Source organism: Balaenoptera musculus, chromosome 15 (genome assembly GCF_009873245.2).
Source record: "Balaenoptera musculus isolate JJ_BM4_2016_0621 chromosome 15, mBalMus1.pri.v3, whole genome shotgun sequence".
Lineage (NCBI taxonomy): Eukaryota > Metazoa > Chordata > Mammalia > Artiodactyla > Balaenopteridae > Balaenoptera > Balaenoptera musculus.
In genome coordinates this window covers 87,825,386-87,847,687 of record NC_045799.1, presented here as the reverse complement: position 1 = coordinate 87,847,687, position 22,302 = coordinate 87,825,386, and the positions used below count along the sequence as shown (strand labels likewise).

Genomic DNA, 22,302 nt, shown 5'->3' with positions numbered 1-22,302 from the left:
TGTCCCGTACGGCCCACCCAGCAGCATCCAGAATTGGTAAGGCCGACAGCACACATATCACCAAACTCTGGAAAAACGAGAGTTTAATTCTGCCCCTGCCAGTTCCCAGGACAACTCCAGCCGTCCTCATCAACGCGAGCGCCGCGATCAGAAAGACTGAAACATTAAAGCAGCGAGACGCCGAACACTAGTGGAGATGCAGAGAGGCCGGATCCCTCGCACGACGGGGGCATGTAAGGGGGCGGCCGCCCCGAAGGTGGGTAGCTGCCGAGCACCGACACGAGCACGGACCGCACGACCAGCCGTTATGCTCCCGGGCGGTTTCCCCGGAGAGAGGAACACACGTTCATGGACGTTCACAGCACTTTGGTGGTAAAGCCAAGACTGGAAACCACCCGAGTGTCCTTCACTGCATAGCGAAGGGCTGCAGAGCAGTGGCCCAGAAGCCAGTGGTGACAGCAGCTCTGTGTCATGACACCTGCGGTAAAACTGCAGAAACGCACGCGCGCCGGCAAAACTAATGGCATGTGAGAGAGCTCTGCGGGCGGCATCGATGTCCCTCCTGGCTGCAACACCACAGTCCGTTACCGATGGGGCAAACCGGGCACAGGGCACACGGGCCTCCCTTTAGTTTCTGCAACTTCCTACGCAACCTACAGTTATTTCAAAAATAAATTCTCTTTAACAAAAGCGAGAGTCCCAGGCCCTCAACACGAACGCTGAGCCCCTCGGCCACCCATCCAGGACCCTCCAGGCAGGCCTGGGGCCCAGCCCGGCGTTCAGAACGCGGCTCCTGTCACAGCGAGAAGAGTCCGCACCAACACCGCCCGACGCCGCGATGGAGCGCCACGCTCCAGGGCACGCGCGGTGGAGCAAGACCTGGAAGGACCGCAGCAGCCCCTGCCCACCAGGCGGTCTCACCTGAGCGCTCCCCATGCCGCGGTCCTCCTGTCATCAGTCCCGTGTGGGGCGGTGCCCACGGCAACCTTCAAACGGCGGCCAAGAGCCCAGAGGCCCCCGACCTTCCCGGGGAGGCGGCAGGTCGGTGAAGCCACGGGCCCAGGGAAGGGCTTCCTGCCGTCGGAGACCAGGAGAGCCTGGAATTCGGGGCAGAAAGATCTAGTGCCTGAGCGACCTCGGCCGGGGAGGGGCTGCCCTGCAGCCGGGGAGCAGCTCAGACTCGGGGTGCCCGGGAGGGGGTGTCCTCCCGGCTGTGGGGGGTACTCCGGCCAGGCCAGGGCCCCTCCACCGCCAATCTGGGGGCGTCAACGTCGTCCCCACGCCTGGCACTGCCAGCCTGTCCCTGGGGGCTCCTGCCCCGGAGGCAGCGCTTGGCTGCGACAGAGACCCCGGGCCACCGAGCCCCAGATGCCCCCCAGGAGGGGCTCTCCAGATCCTGAGTTGACTTAGACTAACTCTGCCGAGGGGTGAGAGGGGACGGCGACCAAAACCATCGACCGAAGTACAGAACCAACCATTTCTGGAAAGCAAAGAGCTGGCCGGAGGGGAGGCTCCTGGCGCCTAGGAACCACGGGCCGCGGCGCTGCTCGCGCCTGAGCCATTCGCAGGGCCGGGAGTTTGCTCGTGGGCTCAGGTGGCCTCCAGCAGCGGCGGCGAGGGGCCGAAGCGCAGCTCAGGGCCCCCGGGTGGAGGGTCAGAGGGCGGGACTGATCCGGGAGGGCCCCTGGAGCCACCTCATGCCTCCCGACCGGCTGCAAGCACCCAGCCCCCAGAGACGCCTTCTGACCAAGGGATCGGGGCTCCTGTGTCGTCCCTGTGTCACTGTGCGCACGTGTAAGACGTGTGTCTCACACTGGGCTGCGGTCAACGTTTCAGAGTGAATGATCTGGCCGAATCACATTAAAGTCTCTGGTTTCTTGAGGAATGCTCACCTTTTGAGACAAAAAAGATTCAAAAAGATGTGTCTGAGTTTATAAGCCGTAACTGGTTCTTTGGGGAGAGGCTTTTATTGAGGGGAGGGGTTGTGTGTTTTCCATCGCGTTTGTAGTCTGAATCTTACCCCGTGTTCTCCAGGCGTGTGTGGGGACAGAAAAGCCTGCACCATCCTCGCGGACACTAAGGGCTACCGGTGGCCAGGCTCAGCTCCCAAAGCCACCCACACGCTGTCTGCTACTTAGTGCAAATCAGAGGAAATCGGTGAAAAACATCAACTACTTCCAAGGTCAGAAGCCACTCACCATCAGATTTTCTATGTTGCATGAGATTTTTCCACCCAAACAGGAACCGATGTGGTTGTGAAGCTGACACTAAGCGACGTGGTAAGTTAACCACAGCTCCATCTAAAAACGAGTAGAATTTGACATACCTGCTACTTTTTGGCTACAAGTATAGGCTGAAAAAGCCAGTGCAAATGACTATAACTAGGAGGACACCTTGAAGCTCCCTAACCTCTACCCCACGCCCCACCTCGCCTTATTCACCTGCCTTTAGAAAACTCTCAGCAGGTTATCAGAATTCGTTGAAAAAAAGATGTAATAATTAACACTCCCATAACCTATTACATGTTAAAACATATAAATTAACGCAACATTAAATAAAATCTGTTTTTAGCAGCACAAAATCCCGATTTTTAATATGAATTTGCTGAACACGTGTCCCAATTTGATCTCAGGGAGCTGCTGCTAAGTTTTATCGGTTATAGAAAAGTTAGGTTAAGGGTCAACATGGAGAAGGTGAGAAAACAGGGAGAAGAAGAAAAATCAGAAGGTTGGCCAGGCCAAGAAGATCAATTTCAGAAAGGAACTCGGGCAGAGAGAATGTGCCCGGAAGGCAGAGGAGCACAGCACGTGGCTGAGTCAGGACTGATGGGGAGAAGCGGGAGGGCTACCGAGAACCCCAGGACATCTTCCACCCTGGACCACAACAGGCCTGCAGTCCTGCACAGACCCACCTTCACCACAACGGTGCATTTTAATGGTATGTTACACAGAAAACAGACAAACGAAGTCTCCACCAGGTGGGCTACAGGGACACTGTCCAGGTCACGTACTCACTGAGAAACAGGTTAGATCTCTCCAGAGAAAACTGTAAAACTTTCCTGAATGACATTAAAAAACCACCTCAATAAACCATGAAAGATTTCTCAGGAAATCTGAAAGTGGATTGCAAAATTCAAACCAAAAAGAAAACATGACAAAGGCCCAGAACCCTGTCCCAAAAAACAATAAGTACTTAGTGTACTAGATATTAAAACATATTTTTAAGAACTAAAGTATTAAACAGTGTGGCAAGGAGCAAGTTAAATTATGGTACAACAAGACAACAGAATATTATACAACTTTTTTAAAGGATAGGCTATTCCAACAAGAATTCTAAGACAATTCAATAAGAAGAGTATTTTCAACAAATGGTGTTGGGACAACCAGACACCCACATGCAAAAGAATGAAGCTGGACCCTTACTTCACACCATACACAAAAGTTAACTCAAAATGGATCAAAGACTAAAATGTAAGAGCTAAAACTATAAAACACAGAAGAAGATACATCTTCTCCTATAAATCTCCATGACCCTGGATTTGGCAATGGTTTCTTAGATATGTATGACACCAAAAGCATGGGCAACAAAAGAAAAAACAGATTAATTAGACTCTTCGAAATTTAAAATGTCTGTGTTTCAAAGGACAACATCAAGAAAGTAAAAAGATGGGAATTCCCTCGGTGGTCCAATGGTTAGGACTTGGCGATTTCACTGCCCGGGGCCTGGGTTTGATCCCTGGTCGGGGAACTAAGATCCCACAAGATGTGCAGCCAAAACAAACAAACAAACAAAAAACAACAACAAAAAAAAAAACAGAGAAAGTAAAAAGGCAATGGACAGAAGAAAATGTCTGCAACCCACATATCTGATAAAAGAATTGTACCTAGAAATCATAAAGAACTCTTACAACTCAATAAATGAGACAATTTTTAAAATGGAGAAATGTCTATTCAAACCCTTTGCCCCAAGAAAATATACAAATGGCCAATCAGCACATGAAAAGATGCCCAACATTATTGACCACTGAGGAAATGCAAGTCAAAACCACAAGAAGACACCACTTCACACCCAGCAGGATGGTGAGAATCAGACAGAGAACAGTGCTGGCGAGGACATGGAGAAAGTGGAATTCTTACACGAGGCTGGTAGTGGAACGAGATGTACAACAGGGCAGATGCTGCAGAAAAGTCTGGTGGTTAGGAGCTAAGTACAGAACTACCATATGGTCCAGCAATTTCACTCCTGGGTCTATAGCCCAGGAATTGAAAACAGGTATGTAAACAACAATGGGCACACGAATGTCCCCAGAAGCACCGTTCACAGCAGCCACAGGTGGACACAGCCTGACCAGTAACTAAACAGAATGCAGCGTATTCACATAAAGGAACGTTATCCAGCCACGAAAATTCAGGAGTGAAGCACTGACACACACGACCACATGGATGAACCTCGAAAACCTGATGCTAAGTGAGGGAACTCAGACACGATGTGTGACACAGGTCACATACTGTATGCTCCCTGTACAGGAAATCCCCAGAAGAGGTAACCCAGGGAGACAGAACGTGGGGGAACCGGGGCTGGGGCAGGGTCGGGAGGGAGCGCCCCGCAAGTTCAGGGTCTCCCTCCAGGTGAGGACGATGCCGTGCGGCTAGACAGAGAGGGACGGTCGGTCACACAACACGTTCGTGTGCGGAAGTGTTGCTGTAAAGTGGTTAGTTTTATATCCGGCCCGTCAGCTCCCATCACAATCCTGGACGTTTAATTCAGTCCCCAGACCCTCCTGAGCTCCGCCTATGTTAGCGTTGCTGTGTCCGTCTCTGTGCACCAACAAGCCCCATTTCAATTCTTAAATATATGAACTGAATCTCCTGGCAACCAGCACTTTAAAAAACAGAACTACCCTGAAAAGGACACGTGACTGTCTGCTTTAGAAAAAGCCTCCACATGGTCAGTTTGGATAAACAGATTAGTAGAACATAGAACATGATAGAACATGTTCTATCAAAAGGACAGAAAAAAAATGTCAGATCCCTGCCTCACATAACACAAATTTCAATTCATTTAAAAAACTACAAGAAGTGGAGAAAAATATAAGTAAATGTTTGTAACAGTGGAAGAGAGGACTTTTTAAGGGAACAAAAAAAGAACAAAAACAGACACCACAAAGCAAAACTGACAGACACTCACCTGCACACGACTGAAAGCCCCACGGAAACATCAAATTCAGGAGACAAAAGACACATGGGGAGAAAGTCCATGTATTAGACACACAAAAAGTCCTTTTTTACAAAAGGCAATCAATTCAACAGAAAAATAGGCGAAAGATGTGATGAGGAAATTCATAGAAGACAAATGCTTAATAACTAACTGAAAAATGTCCATCTCACTAGGGATCAGGAAAATAGAAATTAAAAACAGATTCTACTCTTCACCCACCAGATTGGTAAGAATAAAAGATGGATAGTACCCAGTGCAAGCTGTAATGCCAGGACATGAATTCTGGGGCCCTGAGGCATCATGTATCAGATTTCAAATGCTGCGTCTCCAAGAGAAGCATCACACAGGCACACAGACCTAAATGGGCCTCTCTCCAAGAAGACACACAGATGGCCGACAGGCACATGAAAAGATGCTCAACACCGCAATTATTAGAGAAACGCAAATCAAAACCACAACGAGGTACCACCTCACACCAGTCAGAATGCCCATCATTAAAAAGTCTACAAACAATAAATGCTGGAGAGGGTGTGGAGAACAGGGAACCCTCCTACACTGTTGGTGGGAATGTAAATTGGTGCAGCCACTATGGAAAACAGTATGGAGGTTCCTCAAAAAACTAAAAATAGAGTTGCCCTATGATCCAGCAATCCCAGTCCTGGGCATATATCTGGAAAAACACTAATTCGAAAAGATACATGCACCCCTATGTTCATACCAGCACTATTCACAATAGCCAAGACACGGAAACAACCTAAATATCCATCGACAGATGAATGGATAAAGATTTAGTACATATATACAGTGGAATACTACTCAGCCATAAAAAGGAATGAAATAATGCCATTTGCAGCAACATGAAGACCTAGAGATTATCATACAAAGCAAAGTAAGCCAGACAGAGAAAGACAAATACCATCTGATATCACTTATATGTGGAATCTGAAATACGACACAAATGTACTTATCTACAAAACAGAAACAGACTCACAGACATAGAGAACAGACTTGTGGTTGCCAAGGGGGAGGGGAGATGGGGGAGGGGTGGACCGGGAGTTTGGGATTAGCAGATGCAAACTAGTACATAGAGAATGGATAAACAACAAGGTCCTACTGTAGAGCACACGGAACTATATTCCATATCCTGGGATAAACCAGCATGGAAAAGTATATGAAAAAGAATGCATATGTATAACTGAATCACTTTGCTACACAGCAGAAATTAATACAACATCGTAAATCAACTATACCTCTATAAATTGAAAAATAAATAAATACGTACAGTCTACTCTCTGTCAATTATACCTCAATAAAGCTGTTCTGAAAAACCACACACACAGTAAGACACGACGACACCCAAGAGAGAGGCCGACAACAGCAAGTGGAGGCAAACACGCGGAGCACCGAGAGCCTCCACGCGGCTGGCGGGGCGCACGGTGGCGCAGCCTCCTCAGAGGACAGCTTAGCAGTTCTGTAAGGTGAACACACACTTCCGTACGATCCTTCCCAGTCCTAGGAATCTACCCAAGAAAAACGACAGCAGAGGCCCTTGTACACAGCACACTGAAAACAGCCCCAAACCGGCAACAACCCAAACGTCTAGACCCAGGTGATGGAGAGTACAGAGTGAAGTGTGACGGGTCCAGAGGAAAGGGGGACACGGGGGGCGGGGGGCGGGGGTCGCAGGCTGGCCCCCCCGGGCAGGGCCGGGGCCTCGGCGCATCACAGAGCCTCTCTGGTCTCAGGGGCCCACTCTCGGAACCCCTCTTAGCCCCGCAAGACCCCAGTTTACAGCTCCCAGGGGCTGACCGCCGAGCACTGAGTGCTCACAAAGTAGGAAACAAGAACAGTGGAACCAGGGAATTTCTGCTAAGAAAAACAAGTCGGGCTCCCAGGGAGCTGTCTGTAAAGATCAGCAACCCCTCACCCCGGCTAGTTTAACGACCAGAAGTCTGCTGCCAGACCAGAAACATTTCTTGAGGCAAAATACCATTGGTATGAAGTCATTTTGCTGAGCAAATTCTCAAGGCCATGAAGTTCACAACCTCGTCTGATGGTTCTGAAGCACTTGTGGGCTTAATGCCCATGTAATTCCTCTGATTTTTCCAGGTTGAAAAGGCAGGAGAAAAGATGCCCCATGTTGAGCTTTGCTTCCTTTCCACACGAAGGACACGGCGTGGCCTCCTACAGCCCAGCTGCCCCCGTCACGTGTCAGCAGGGCCCACGAGGACACGACAGACGCACATGGCTGCGCTGGGCCCTCGGGAGCCCGGGGCTTGGGGGTGGCGCACACCGTGTTCCAAAGGCACAAAGTGGCGCCCATCCCTCCAAAAGAACGCGTCACTCCCCACTCCAGATGGTCACTCCAACCAACGGAGGGCCATCTGGTCAACACGTGCGAGCTCTTCCTCCCTGGACGTCAGCGTTTACAGCCAAGAGCGAGCTGGACGCACTCCCCACACGGTCTGGGCCAGGCGGCCGGGGAGCGTGGTGACACCTCAGCCCGTGTCCTTCTACGACCAGAGTCAGGAAACCCAAGAAGGGCCTCTCCTCCCCACCAGCTGCCCAGGGACCATGCCCGTGACCCGGCCTCTCCGGCCAACTCCCCTGTGAAGCGGCAGTGCACCCACACCTCCGCCCCTGGCATCTCAGGGCTGCCAGAACCCAAGGTCAAAGTGCTTCTGTGAACGGAAACGTGCTTTGCAGACATAAGAGGTTCTTCTTAGCGAGACCCAGAGCCAAGAGCTGAGCTAACCAGCCCTTGGCTCCCCCCACTCCCCCCTCCCGCTCACCCATCTCCCCCAGATCCCCCCACTGCCCCCCAGATCCCCTCACTCCCCCCACACCCCCACAGCTCCCCCCACTCCCCCCCCAGCTCCCCCCACACACCCTCAGCTCTCCCCACTCCCCCCCAGCTCCCCCCACACCCCTCACTCCCCCCCCAGCTCCACCCACTCGGCCCCCCCCATCTGTAGACAGCCTGAGTGTATTTACAGCAGCAGGAGGCAGCCTAGGTGCCCCGTCCAAGGCGGCAGTCACTGGCTCCAAGGGTGACAGCTGCTCTGGTGTCTCCCCAGCCCCCAGGTCCGGCTCAGCGTCTGGGGCGGTACCTCCCCAGGGAGGGCGGGGTGGGGGGCTGAGGCCTGCAGACCCCTCACCCCCACACAGCCGTGCTCGCTAGACCAGTCCTCCCGACCCTGTCAAGCCGGAGCCTCCTCCGGAAGGGGTCCGGGGACGTGAAGACAGAACCGGACCCCATCTGCCTGGCCCTAAGCCCAGCTCACGGGGAGGGTTAAGAAGCTACCAGACGGGCAGACATGGGCCAACTCCGAGACCCCTGTGCTCGAGCACCACCCTCGGAAGAGGAAAGGCCCTCGAACCCCCCACCTCGCGAGCCCCCCCAGCAGGACGGGGAAGAGGGCAGGCGCGGGGCAGGGCATCCCGGAAGCAGCAGCCGGCAGCACAGAACCAGCGCCGGGAGGACTCGTCCCCGCCTCGGGGGCACCACAGGCCACCCCCTCCTCCACTATCGCAGCCCACGCACCCCTCGGGTCAACGGCAGGAGCAAGAAGTGGACGGGGGGGCTCAGCCGCACAGATGTCACACGCTGTGGACAAGAGCACCAGGGCAGCGGGGATGGGACGGGACAGGAGAGGGGTGGGGCCCCCCCACCAAGCGCCCCCCCCGTGGGGCTCCCAGTGTGTGAAGCACCCCCCCTCGGGGCTCCTTCAGCCCTCCTGGCGCGGGCTCAGGGCCTGGGCTGTGGGAAGTGACTGCACAGGGACCCGAGGGTCCCTGGACGGGCATTTCCGGGAGGACAGTGCCATGGCCCAAGAGGGGACAGCGGCTCCTTGGGGCTCCTTGCGGGGGCTGGCGCAGGAGCTGGGGCGGGGACGGTGCAGTACTTTTCCACGGGCTCCCAGCGACGGGAACGCGCTCTCCAGGCCCTGGCCACCCACCCTCTGCAGGCGGAAGGGTCCCTCCTCTAACAAGGCCTAACACAGCAGCTCCCCAGGTTCCCACGAGAGCGGAGAGCGAGCGGGTGAGAGTATTCTGATGAGCAGAGACCAGGATGTGGTCTCGAGGAAGCACAGTCTCCATTTCCTCGGGACACCAGCCCCGAGCCCAGCCCCGACCGTGCAGGGACCCACCCGAGACCCCCCAGCGCCCCTGGGGACCAAGGCGAAGCTGCAGAGCACAGACCCCATGGGGACCATGTGCACAAGTTACTAACCAACCAACCAACCAAAAACCGAGGCAGCAAGAGAGACCGGAAGGAAACATACCCAAATTCTTCTTCCTGCTTTTGTTTTCCAAATTTCTTTTAATCAACATGTACTTAAATAACAAAAAACAATCACTTTTTAAAAACTGCCTGAATTTAAGAATCATTACCCATCTCAGGCAGAACCTCTACGCTGGGCCAATATCTATCATGAACCCACACAGTTTTGGGGGCCCTGCCAGTGACCAGCGGCCAGCAAGCAGAGCCCCCCACAAAGCTAGAGATCATAACACACCTACAAGCCACCGGGACCTGGCACTCGGAGCTCGCTTTAAAGAAACTGGGGGAGTCTAGAAAAAGCAGGAAGCTGTCCAGGAAAGGCCCAAGCAATTCACATGTACTGGAGCTTCTGCAGGGATTGGGGGCCAGACCACCGAATGGGAACTGGAAGAGCTCTAAAATACCAGTTTCCCTCTAGGGTCTAGAAACCAAAAAGGCCTGACAAAACTGGGGCTCCAGTGGCAGAGAAGGCGAGGACGACGAGAAGGGGCCCAGGGGACACGGGACTGGCTACGAGCCCGGGTGAGAGCAGGACGTGGGGGCCAGCTATGCGGCCTGGCTGGCTGACCTGGGTCCTGTAAGCGCGGGCCTTCTGCACAGGGAGAGGCGCCCTGGCTCGGGTGGCAACAGACCTGCGGTTCTCGGCCAGAGAGAAGGCAGAGAAAGGGGCACCCAGGACACGTACGGTCCTGAGTGCCGGCGTGGCTTCCTCCCCGACACCCAGAGGTGGCAGCTGGGAGACGACCCCCGGACCCAGTGGAGCTGCTCTCTCAGCACAGGCCCTGCACCTGCCCACCCACCACGGAGGAAGAGTGCCGTCACGCGTCCCCCTGGCACAGAACTGCCCAGCCAGCCGGTGTCCTGGGGGTCGGACCAGCAGTCCTGTACGGAGCCCGCAGCACGGTGGCCTGGGATCCACCCCAGGGCCCGGCTGGGCCTGCAGTCGAGGAGGCGCTGGCCGACAGGCAGGCCCTCCTGCCCCAGCCCCTCCGCTATATGAAGGGGGTACATGCGCCCCGAGTCTCAGCAGCGTGCACGGCCCAGGCTTGAAACAAAGGCAGAGCTGGAAACACTGGGGCGTAAGAGTGACCAATCCGGGACTTCCCTGATGGCGCAGTGGTAAGAATCCACCTGCCAATGCAGGGGACACGGGTTCAAGCCCTGGTCTGGGAAGATTCCACATGCCGCGGAGCAACTAAGCCCGTGCGCCACAGCTACTGAGCCTGCGCTCTAGAGCCTGCGAGCCACGACTACTGAAGCCCACGCGCCTAGAGCCCGTGCTCCACAGCAAGGGAAGCCACCGACCGCAATGAGGAGCCCACGCACCACAACGAAGAGTAGCCCCCGCTCGCCGCAACTAGAGAAAGCCGCGCGCAGCAACCAAGACCCAACGCAGCCAAAAAAAAAAAAAAAGAGTGATGAAACCCACCAGCCACGCACCACCCATCCTGTCGGGGGATTTCCATCGTTTCCTTTCAGAAAGACCCGAACGAGGACCTGATCTAGTCGCCGATTAACGGTAGATACTCACAGGTAAGTCTGACAACGGCCCAAGTCACTCGACACGCTATGCGGGCGGCTCCGACAACACTTCCCTCCCCGTGGCCCAAGGACGAGCACAGGGTCACCAGGTGCTCACGTGGGACGCGGGCTCGAGGCCACACCAGGTCAGCCTCACGCACAGTCGGCACCTTCACCCACCACTCAGGGCCCAGAAAAGCCGCCCCTCATGACATGAGTCGCCCATCAACTTTTACTTCATGTTGAATAACTTGTCAAGATTTGTAACATCTTATGCCGTTTTGATCAACTACACACTAAGAATTGCAGAGTCAGCTCAATATAGAAGAAAAATATTAACACTCAGACCTGAGTGGTAACAGCAAACAAATTTAAGCGTAGACACATGTTTCTGTGGCAGATCTTGAACACTTTTAGATGTGATCTCGTAAATACAGACCCCAGGCCACGGCCCACGCAGTGCCATGTGAAGGGCCCTCCCTTGTCTGACGGGCTCAAAGGCCCAGCTGCGGCCAGGCCAAGTGAGGCCTCCACCGGGCCACCATGCCATCGAAACCCTGTCACACCGGGGACCCCAACAGCAACCTGAGGTCTGGTGGCTGAAGAACGGCAGTCGTGCGGTTCCAACCTACAGTTTACTGCAAGTCTTATTTGCCCTACAACTGCCTCTAAAAGGCACTGGGCATGTCCATGGGGGCCTGTCCACCCCCTGACGCCTGCCATGTGACCACCGAGTCCCCCTCCAGGTCCGGAAACAAGGCGAGGCCAGCGCGCCCGCGTCACCTACCTCGGCTGGGGCCCCCTCAGTGCCCGGCGGGGCCGCAGGTGCCAGAGGCATCTCTCTTGCTGCCGCCTTCTTCAGTTTTTTGTTCTTTTTCTCTGTCACTTGGCTATCTTTTCTCTTCTGTTTTGCCATCCTACAACAGAGAAAGTAAACTATAAAGACACAGGAAATAAAAATTCTCAATTAACAGAGAGGGGAGGGCGTTATAAAAGATACAAAGCTATTTCAGAAAGTGTGGGAAACATACAGTCACTGTTACAAATTCAAACTCCTTTGTTTCATCACCTGTGGACAACTTACCATTGTGGTGGATTTCCTGTCTTTTTTCTGAGTGTTTTATTTAACATAGCTGCCATCACACACGAATTATATACTCTGTTTCTAACTCAACATGAACATAAGCTTTTAAGAGTAAAAGAAGGGACTTCCCTGGCGGTCCAGTGGTTGGGACTCCGCACTTCCACTGCAGGGGGTACGGGTTTGATCCCTGGTCGGGGAACTAAGACCCCGCCTGCCACGCAGTGCAGGCCCCCTCACCAAATAAAAGAGGAAAGGAAATAGCATTTTTAGTGAGAGTATCCAAATTTTCCAAAAGTGAAAACTGTGAACGTTTGTCTATTCCCTAATTAATGACTATCTGGGATTATTTTCATTTTCTCCTATTACGGAGTAACTCATACTTCCCCATCAACTAGGGATGCTGCAGCCCTACACGGGCTGGCAGTGACCACCACGCAGTCACTAGGCCCTCGGTCACCTGTGGCTGGCGGTGGCCATGATGAGTCCGGGGTGGCCCCCTTGGACCGTGGAAGCAGCCCCGACCGGGGCCGCATTGAAGGAGCGACACAGGTCCAAGAGGCTCTGATTACATCTCCCTCCTCAAGCACAGCAGTATCTAGAACTCTACGTACAAGGACAGAAGAACGCCCGTGAACGTGAACTGCAAACCCAGCTTCCCCTGTGGGACCGGATGATGGGAGCCAAGGGAAATGGTCGCGGCACCAGAAACTAGGCAGGGGTCGGGGGAGAGGCCTCCACCTGAGGGGCACTGGCTGCGGGGACCTACGAAGGGCGTCGTGAGGGCTGGGGATGGGGGGAGGCCACCCGCAGGGCCCCAGGCCCACCCTGAGGGAGACACGGGAACTGACCGGCTCCTCCCCACCCCTGCCCCCTTTGGATGGAGCCCAAAAGGAGCTGAAAACACAGGAAAGTTTCAGAGTCCCAGCAGCTACAGCGTGAGCACCCCGAGGTGCAGGGTAGAAGGCGCTTTGGCACAGAGGCCATGGCCAGCTCGTACAAGCCACGCACACACACACACGCACGCGCACGCTTGTCACACGTCAATCAAGCAGCGGATGAGTAAGTCAGCATAAACCGGGAAACGGAATCCCACTCAATAACTGAAATCAATGAGGTAGCGTTACATATACAGGATGGAACAGAACACTACGAATAGTATTACACTTTCATATTTATTTAAGAAAATAACAACAGAGAAAGCTATGCACGTACTTACAGGCAAATGTCTGAAGGACATAAACCAAAGCTTTCCCTTTCTATCTAGGGATGGGATTGCAAGGGACTCTCCCACACCCACAGCTCAGTTTCATTTTGCTTTTATCAAGGTTTTATACTTGAAAAACTTCATTTTTTTAATACTAGTCCTTTAAAACTTTATCTACAAGGCCTGCTAGTATCAGCTTTTATTCTAACAAATTACAAGAACGTATTTTGTTTTATTTATCCTAAAGTCACTCCACGGGCTTCATTTACATGTATGTGTATTGTATGTATTATTTAGATGCAAGCATGTAACATGTATATTACATACACCCACAATATTCACGCTCATGTCTCTATAATACAGGTATTTTCATTTCGGACATGCTGTCCCAGGCTGTCTGCACGGGAATGGACACACAAACCCAATGCCTTCTTCCTCTGACACCAGAATTCATTTTGGACTCCATTCACAAATGCTCGAAAATGCAACTCGTTCATTCCACAAGTGTTTATCGAGAGCCAGTTCTGTGCCAGGCACTGCTGCACGCTGAACACAGAGCAAAGAGCAAGGCAAGTAAGAGCCTTGATCTCGAGAAGCCTCCTTCTGGTGTGAAATCCAGACCTATTTAAGTGAAAGAGCCAGCGCTTTCACACAGAGATAAACGCTGCCGAGAAAGTAGAACCGGGCTGAGTGAGCAGGTGCCCCCGAGGCTGGCAGCCACGGGGCGGGGCGGCGTCAGGGGCCTCTGAGGGGCCAGAGGCAGACAGACTCCTCTGTCAGGTGTGAAGGGCTGGAGGCGGCCCCGGGCCAGGGAGCGTCCAGAGGAGCGAGGTTCGCAGGTAAAGGAGGGGCGCCCGGAGCAGAGCTGCCTGCCCTCAGGTCCTCTCACCCAGGCATCAGTCTCACCGAACCACTTACTGAGACCTTAACTTCCCCCAAAGCAAAACTTTCCACAGGGGCAGACAAATGACATCAACATGTCAGCGGGGGGGGGGGGGGGGCGGAGCGCGCCCAAGTCACCAGCAGCCCCACCCCAGACAGGCCCCTGCACTCCGTCACTCGTCGGTCACCGCCTCCACCACGGAGTGCGGACCACGTGCAGGAGCGGCTCCAGGCTGGACCACGCAGCCCAGAGGGCCCACCCACAGGCAGCTCGCGTTCCGCTGGGGGAGACAAACATGTCAGAAAATGAGGATGATGCCAGGCAAACAAAAAAGGCATGCAGGAAAGGGCTACGGGAAACGGCGATCATGACGGAAAGGGCTACGGGAAACGGCGATCATGACGGAAAGGGCTACGGGAAACGGCGATCGTGACGGAGAGGGCTACGGGAAACGGCGATCGTGACGGAAAGGGCCCAGAACCCAGACTTGAGCTCTGAACACCATTCTCTATAAAAAAGAGCCAGCCTGCCTTAAGATTCCCCGTCTGGAGCAAGGAACGTGTAAGGTGAACCAGAGTATCAAGCTGCACCACGAACCAAGCCAGACAATCACAGGGCCACGGCGGAAAGGACACGGAGCCAGGGTGAAGGGCCCCTCTGTCCCCTTTGGGGCCGTGACTGATTACAGCACACCGAAGGAATATCACTACTGTGCAATCAGAAAACTGCCAGGCGCCGAGGTCTTTAATTAAGCCTTATCTTAAGAAAGTATCCCAAGCCAGAGGCTGCAAGCTTCAATTAGCAGTGTAATAAGAAATCTTGAAAGAATGAGACTGTTGACACAGGGTTTTGAAAAGACAAAGGGCTCTGCCAGCCAATTACCTTGTTGGAGAAGTAAGAAAAGTTTAGCAAATATTTACACACCGGTTACCATAAAAGTTAAATCTACATTCATTCTGAAAGTTATCATTAAAAAGTTTAATCAGGGGGCTTCCCTCGTGTCGCAGTGGTTAAGAATCCGCCCGCCAATGCAGGGGACATGGGTTCGAGCCCTGGTCTGGGAAGATCCCACATGCCGCGGAGCAACTAAGCCCGTGCACCACAACTACTGAGCCTGCGCTCTAGAACCGCGAGCCACAACTACTGAGCCTATGTGCCACAACTACTGAAGCCCGCGCACCTAGAGCCCGTGCTCCGCAGCAAGAGAAGCCACCGCAGTGAGAAGCCCGTGCACCGCAACGAAGAGTAGCCCCCACTCGCCGCAACTAGAGAAAGCCCGCACACAGCAACGAAGACCCAATGCAGCCAAAAATAAATAAATAAATAAAGTTTAATCACTAAGTCTATTTGCTAAAAAGGGGGGAGAGACTTTTCCATATTATAAAAAGCTTTCTTTTTTAGTCCCAAGAGACGGTGATGCATACCTTTGAGACGAGGAGTGTTTGTTGTAGGAAAGACATTTCCTTACATTTACGGTCAGCTGGTCTTCAACAAGGGGGCCACAACAATTCAATGGGGAAGAACAGTCTTTTTAACAGGTGGTGCTGGGACAATTGGATATCCACATGCAGAAGAATGAAATTGGACCCCCTACCTCACACTATATAGAAGAATTATTCAAAATGGAGCAAAAACCTAAATGTAGAGCTAAAGCTATAAAACTCTTAGAAAACATAGGAGTAAGTCTTTATGACCTTGGATTAGGCAACAGTTTCTTCATTATGACACCAAAAACATAAGGAGAAGAAAAAAAGGTAAGTTGGATTTATGAAAATTGAAAATTTTGTGCTATAAATGATGCCAGCAAGAAAGTAAAAAGACAACCAACAGGACTGAAGAAAATGTTTGCAAGTCATATCTGACAAGAGACTTGTATCTAGAATGTATGAGGAACTCATAACTCAACAAAAAAGGCCAACTACTCACTTTAAAAATGGACAGGGACTTCCCTGGTGGTCCAGGGGTAAAGAATCGGCCTTACGGGGCTTCCCTGGTGGCGCAGTGGTTGAGAATCTGCCTGCCAATGCAGGGGACACGGGTTCGAGCCCTGGTCTGGGAGGATCCCACATGCCGCGGAGCAACTGGGCCCGTGAGCCACAATTGCTGAGCCTGTGCGTCTGGAGCCTGTGCTCCGCAACAAGAGAGGCCGCGATAGTGAGAGGCCCGCGCGCTGCGATGAAGAGTGGCCCCCGATTGCCGCAACTGGAGAAAGCCCTCGCACAGAAACGAAGACCCAACACAGCCATAAATAAATAAAAATAAATAAATAAATAAAAATTAAAAAAAAAAAAAAGAATCGGCCTTACAATGCAGGAGACGCGGGTTCAAGCCCTGGTCAGGGAACTAAGATCCCACATGCTGTGGGGCAACTAAGCCCACGCACCCCAACTACTGAGCTCCCGTGCCCCAACTAGAGAGCCCGCGTGCCGCAAAGTACAGAGCCCACGCGCTCTGGAACCCACGTGCCACAGCTACAGAGCCCACGCGCCCTAGAGCCTGCGCGCCACAACTAGAGGGAGAAAACCCGCATGCCACAACTAGAGAGAAGCCCGAGCACCACAACTAGAGAGAAGCCCATGCACTGCAATGAAGAGCCCACATGCTGCAACAAAAGATCCCGCACGCCTCAACAAAGATCCCATGTGCCGCGACTAAAGACACAACACAGCCAAAAATAAATACATAAAAATAAATAAATCTTTAAAAAAAAATAAAAAATTAAAAAAAAATGGACAAAGGACTTGAATAGACAATTCCCCAAAGAAGAGATACAAATGGCCAGGAAGCCATGAAAGAGCTCAACAATGGTCCTCATTAGGGAAACGCAAGTCAAATGACACACTTCACACACACGAGGATGGTTAAAATCAGACAGATAATAGGAAATGTTAGTGAAAATGTGGAGAAATTGGAGCACTCATCACTGCTGGTGGGACAGAATATGGTGCAGCCACTTTGTAGAACAGTCTGGCAGTTCCTCAAGAAGTCAAACAGTTGGGACTTCCCTGGTGGCGCAGTGGATAACATTCCACGCTCCCAATGCAGGGGGCCCGGGTTCAATCCCTGGTCAGAGAACTAGATCCCACGTGCATGACGCAACTAAGAGTTCGCGTGCCACAACTAAGGAGCCCACGTGCCGCAACTAAGACCCGGCACAACCAAATAAATAAATAAATATTTTTTAAAAAAAGAAGTCAAACCGTTATGTGACGCAGTACTACCTATAGATGTACATAATCAGTGAAATGAACAGATCCACATAAACTCTGAACTTGATTGTTCCCAGCAGTGTAAGTCATAATATCCATAAGGGGGAAACAACCTAAATGTCTATCAACTGATGAACAACTGAATTCTATCCACACAACAAATTATTCAGCCAAAAAGGAAGCAAACACGGACACCTACTACAGCATGGATGAACCGTGGAAACACGCGGAGAGAGAGAAGCCAGCCACAAAAGATTACAGACTGCATAATTCCATTTATATGAAATGTCCAGAATAAGCAAATTACAGAGACAGAAGCAGATTAATGTTTGCTTAGGGCTGGGCAAGGGGAGGAGTGGGAGTGACTGATTGGTACCAGGTTTCTTCTGGGAAAAGAAACATGTTCTAAAATTAGGTTGTGGTAATAGTTGCACACCCTGTGAATATACTTTTAAAAAACCCCTCTAATCCCAAATTATTTGCTGTAAATTAAAACACATAATGCCCCAGTACTGTTTGTAAAAATAAACAGGGAAAAATACGGTTTCCTACCACCACCATTTCAGCAAATGTGCCTGTGCCGTCAAAGGCGTTCCTTGCGTTCCCCGGCCTGGTGGGACCTCCCCACCCTCACTCTGTCCACCGGCCGTCATGGGTGGCTTGGCATTGCTGTGTCACAGCATCGAGACCCTTTATTGTGTTTTCTTTCCTTACAGGCCTTTCTGCAAAAATCCCAGTGACTCAGATTAATTTCTATGAGCAACACCAACTTAAGATTTCCCTGTACTTGGTGGTCAGGAGGACTTGGAGGGGCAGGAATTAAAGCTAATCATCATCGCAACCATCACTAAAACTGGCCTTGATTGAGAGCTTCCCGTGTGCCAGGCCCTGTTCCAGGTGCTTTCCATGTGTTAACTCGTGTACTTCTTGTGACCAATGAGGTGGGCACACAGATGAGGACACTGAAATCAACAGGGGAAAATCAACAGATTGGGCCTAAAATTGGTAAATCAAAAAAAGTCACCCAATTTGCCTATTATTCAGAAATATGGAAGTAATTCCAGTAGAAACAGTGGAAAGATGAAACTGTGCTTGCCTCTGAGGAGCAGTCTGCCTGCTGGATTGTGTTAAGTTCCAGGACCACTGAGTTTCTTAGCCATATGCACACATCACTTAGTTAATTTGATAGATGAAATGTCTTTTACAAAGATTTTTAAAAATTACATTATTCAGCATTAGCCAGAGGATGATGAAAAGGACATGGTCATGCCCTGCTGATGGAGAACAAATCGGTAACAGCCGTTCTCGAGGGAATTGGATAACATTTAATCAAGTGCTTTGGCCCAGTGGTTCTATGTCAAGGAACTTACCCTAATGAAATAATCACAGACAGAGATTTATGTACGGATGATAATGACACGATATAAAGGATGATACTACCTCTAATATTAAAAAGTGGAAAACGCCGTAACTGTCCAACAGCAGACTGAGGGATGGAAGACTCCTTCACGCCGAGGGACCGGCCCACACACCCGTGAACAACTGTAATCTCAACTGTCCCATCACTCGAGTGGGTGCTCACGACACAACATAAAGTGGAAGGATGGACTATAAACCTGTGTATGTGCAACACGACCCTCGTCTTTAAGAACAATTACGTGCAGATATGCACAAAGGAAAAAACTAGAAGGTAATACATTAAAACACCACCATTTTAGGGGGTAGAATTATAAGTGTTCTTTTTTTTCCTTTATACTTTCCAGCAATTTCTACAATAAAAGAAAAGACATTTTTGGGAATTCCTTGGTGGTCCAGTGGTTAGGACTCCGCGCTCTTACTGCCAAGAGCACAGGTTCAATCCCTGGTCAGGGAACTAAGATCCCGCAAGCCATGTGGCACAGCCAAAAAAAAAAAAGAAAGAAAAGACATTTTAAGATATCAGCTCAGAAGTGTGCAGTGAAGCAAGCAAATAACCCCACGAGCAGAAAGCTGACAGCCCAGGTCAGACCAACAGGAGGAAGACAGTGAAGCGCTGGGCTGGGCTGCAGTCACGGATTAGGGCAAGCCCGCACCAACAGGCTGAGGCTGCCGGGCTCTGGGCTGAAAAGAAACTCCACAGGACCTCAAAACAATACATCAGCCTCAGGGAAAAAATCTTTTTTAAAATCTGCAAGTATCACTCGTAGCCCCTAACATCCCCTCTCACCCGGTGCGTCTAAGTCACCTCTGATGTGAGCCAGCAGGTCCAGGGAAGGCCCCCTGAAGGAATCCACAGGAATCAGTGCCTGGAGACCCAGCTCGGGCGCCCAGGACACGGCCACGCTCCTGTCCGCCCTGACCCAGGACTATTCCAAGTCCCCACTCGGATGAACGGCCTCCAGCTTCTGCTCTTCTGCTACCTGACCCCACCCCCTCCCTCCTGTGGCCTAAACCCCGTAACACCAAGCATCCCACCCACCGAGCCCCCCTCGGTGCCCTGGGGCTCAGCGATCCTCCAGCCTCACGAGGACCCACAGTCCCCGACCCGACATGTTTCAATGCCCCTCACTGCTCATGTTCCCCTTGCCACAACTTCACTTCCACGGCCCATCATTACAATCGCGCCTTTACAAACACTCTCAGCCCCTCTCCTGGCAAAGCCCCAACTCTAGCTCTGGTTCCTGCCTGGCCGGGAAGTCCCCAGGGCCACGCGGTCGGTCTCACTGTACATGGCACAGCCCCAGCCTCCAGGGGTGCCCAGCAAGCCCCGCGCCCAGACGACCGGCTCTTCCTCTCGCCTCTCAAGCTCTCAGACCTCCATCACATCCTCCCCTCCTGCGTTCATTCCTGATCACTGAGCTTCCAGAAGCTCCCCTCAGACCCTCCCACCCTTCCCTCGTGCTACAGTGCAGAACCGCGCCTGCTCCAAGCAGGGCCAAGCCTCTGCCGCTCTGATCCCAGGGGCATGTGTGGCTCTAAGCAATTCCCCTCCCCCATCAGCTGTCCTTCTACAGAGTCAACTACAAGGTCCCACATCTAAAAACCCTGATTCCACGTGCTCTCCACCCCGTTTCTGGTGCTTTCTGCACGAAAACCCTCAGGAGCTGTCCACTGGCACGGTCCCTACCTCCTTTCCAGCCACTCTCCCATCAGGCTGCCACCTGACTTGGCCAGATGGTTCTTACTGAGACCACCAACGACCACCAAGGACACCCGTCTGCTAACGACAGACTCTCTGATCACAGCCTGGCCGGGGTCCCTCTGAGCCCTCCTTCATCAGGCCTCAACCTGGGCCTGTACAGACTTGAATAGTTTCTAGCAGCTCAAGGCCATATCTTTACAGTGACTCTAGCCCCCCTAAAAAGCGCCTCCCTGAGAAAACTCAAGGCTACCAAGAGGATCCAGCCAACACCTGAAGACAGAGCCCCGTCCCCAGCCCCAGCTCTGTGCGAGGGCAGGAGCCTAACTTCCCGAAGCACGGCCCCCCCCAGGTCAGCAAGCCCCGAAGGGTTTCACACCACCGACCCCCTTCTGCTCACTGTAATTATCCAGTTCCCAACTCACTCTACAGAGTGCCGCCCCCGCCCCCCGCCACTCCCTCACCCTCCCTTTAAAACGCCCTCTCCCCTGCACAAGTCCAAGGCCCCTGCTGCAGTAGTTACCCCTGGTTAAAATGCGACCTCACCACTTACACCACCTCCAGTCCGGCTCTGCTCGTCTTTGTTCACCACTGACTAGACATAACTGACCTCACAGCAGCATCTGCCACAACTGGTCCCTCCTCTTGACTGCCCTTTCCTCTCCGTTTCCCAGACACACCACGCTCTCCCGCTTTCCTCCCACCTCTTCACCTCCCCGCCCCCTGGACACAGAAGGGCCCCGGGCTCAGCACTCCCCCGAGATCTCACCTAGTCGTGTGGCTTTAAACACCAACCACAGGCTGATGACGTCCCCATTTCTCCCTGAACCGCACAACTACACTGTCAACTCATGTGTATCACCTACACACACATCGTCTCAAACTAAAACGTGTCAAATCCACACTTCCCATCATCCTCCACAAACCTGATCTTCCTGCAGGGTCTGTCCCCTCAATAAAAGGCCAGCTGGTGAAATGCGTATTTCAGCTCAAGCTAAAAACCGTAGTGTCACCCACAACTCCTCTTTCTCAAACACCCACCCATCCCACAGTAAACCCCGGTGGCCCCACCCCCAAAGCACATCCATAAGTGGACCTTCACTGCCCCTACCGTGAGCATCCCGGTCCAAACACGTCTCCCACCTGGATCATTCGAAAGTCTCCAACTGGTCTCTGGCCTCCGCCCCGCCCCTAGCCCCTCCAGGCCATTTCCGACTCAGCATCCTGAAGGGCTTGTGAAATACCTAAGCCGGGTTAGGTCTCACCAGTTCTGGGACCCTCCCCCAGGGTTCTCCTCCCCTCCCCCGCCCGGAGCCCCGCCCCGCTTCACTTCTCTCCGCCATGCTCAGCAACGTCTCTTATCCTCATCAGCACCGCTCCCCCCCAACCCCAGGCGAGCTCACTGGCTCGGGGCTGCTTCTACCGGAGCCGCGCGGACACGCGGGAGGCACCCATGGGGCTGTGGGGAGGTCCGGCGCGGCCGGCGCTCGGGGCCCTGCGTCCTCCTCGGGCCGCCGACGGGAGGACAGCCAAGCCCCCCGCGCGCCCCCGTTTGCCCGGCAGGCCTCGTACCCAAGCGGAACGCCCCCGGCCCGCCGCCCTCGCCTACCTGCGTGTGGCTGCCGACGCCGGCTTCCGGCAGACGCGGCGCCCAGGTAACGCGGTCCCGCCCACCGGAGCGGCACCGCCTATTGGCCGGGGCCCGCCTCCGTCTCCCCGCCGACCAATGGCGAGCGGCAGCCACGAGGGGGTGAGGCGGGGCCGGGCGCGGGCCTGTGGCG

The 22,302-nt window shown here is 52.9% G+C and overlaps 1 protein-coding gene across 1 annotated transcript in view; it reads right to left on the bottom strand.

Moving 5' to 3' along the window:
• C15H7orf50 (chromosome 15 C7orf50 homolog) overlaps positions 1 to 22,179 on the bottom strand; it is a 96,217-nt gene extending 74,038 nt beyond the window's left edge. Inside the window, exons 1-2 of the mRNA XM_036824548.1 lie at positions 22,131 to 22,179; positions 11,811 to 11,940 (exon numbers count right to left, since the gene is read on the bottom strand). Of these exons, the coding sequence (XP_036680443.1) occupies positions 11,811 to 11,939 (129 nt within the window). The 5' untranslated portion in view covers position 11,940; positions 22,131 to 22,179. The remainder of the gene's footprint in view (positions 1 to 11,810; positions 11,941 to 22,130) is intronic.
• Between the last annotated feature and the right edge of the window lie 123 nt (positions 22,180 to 22,302).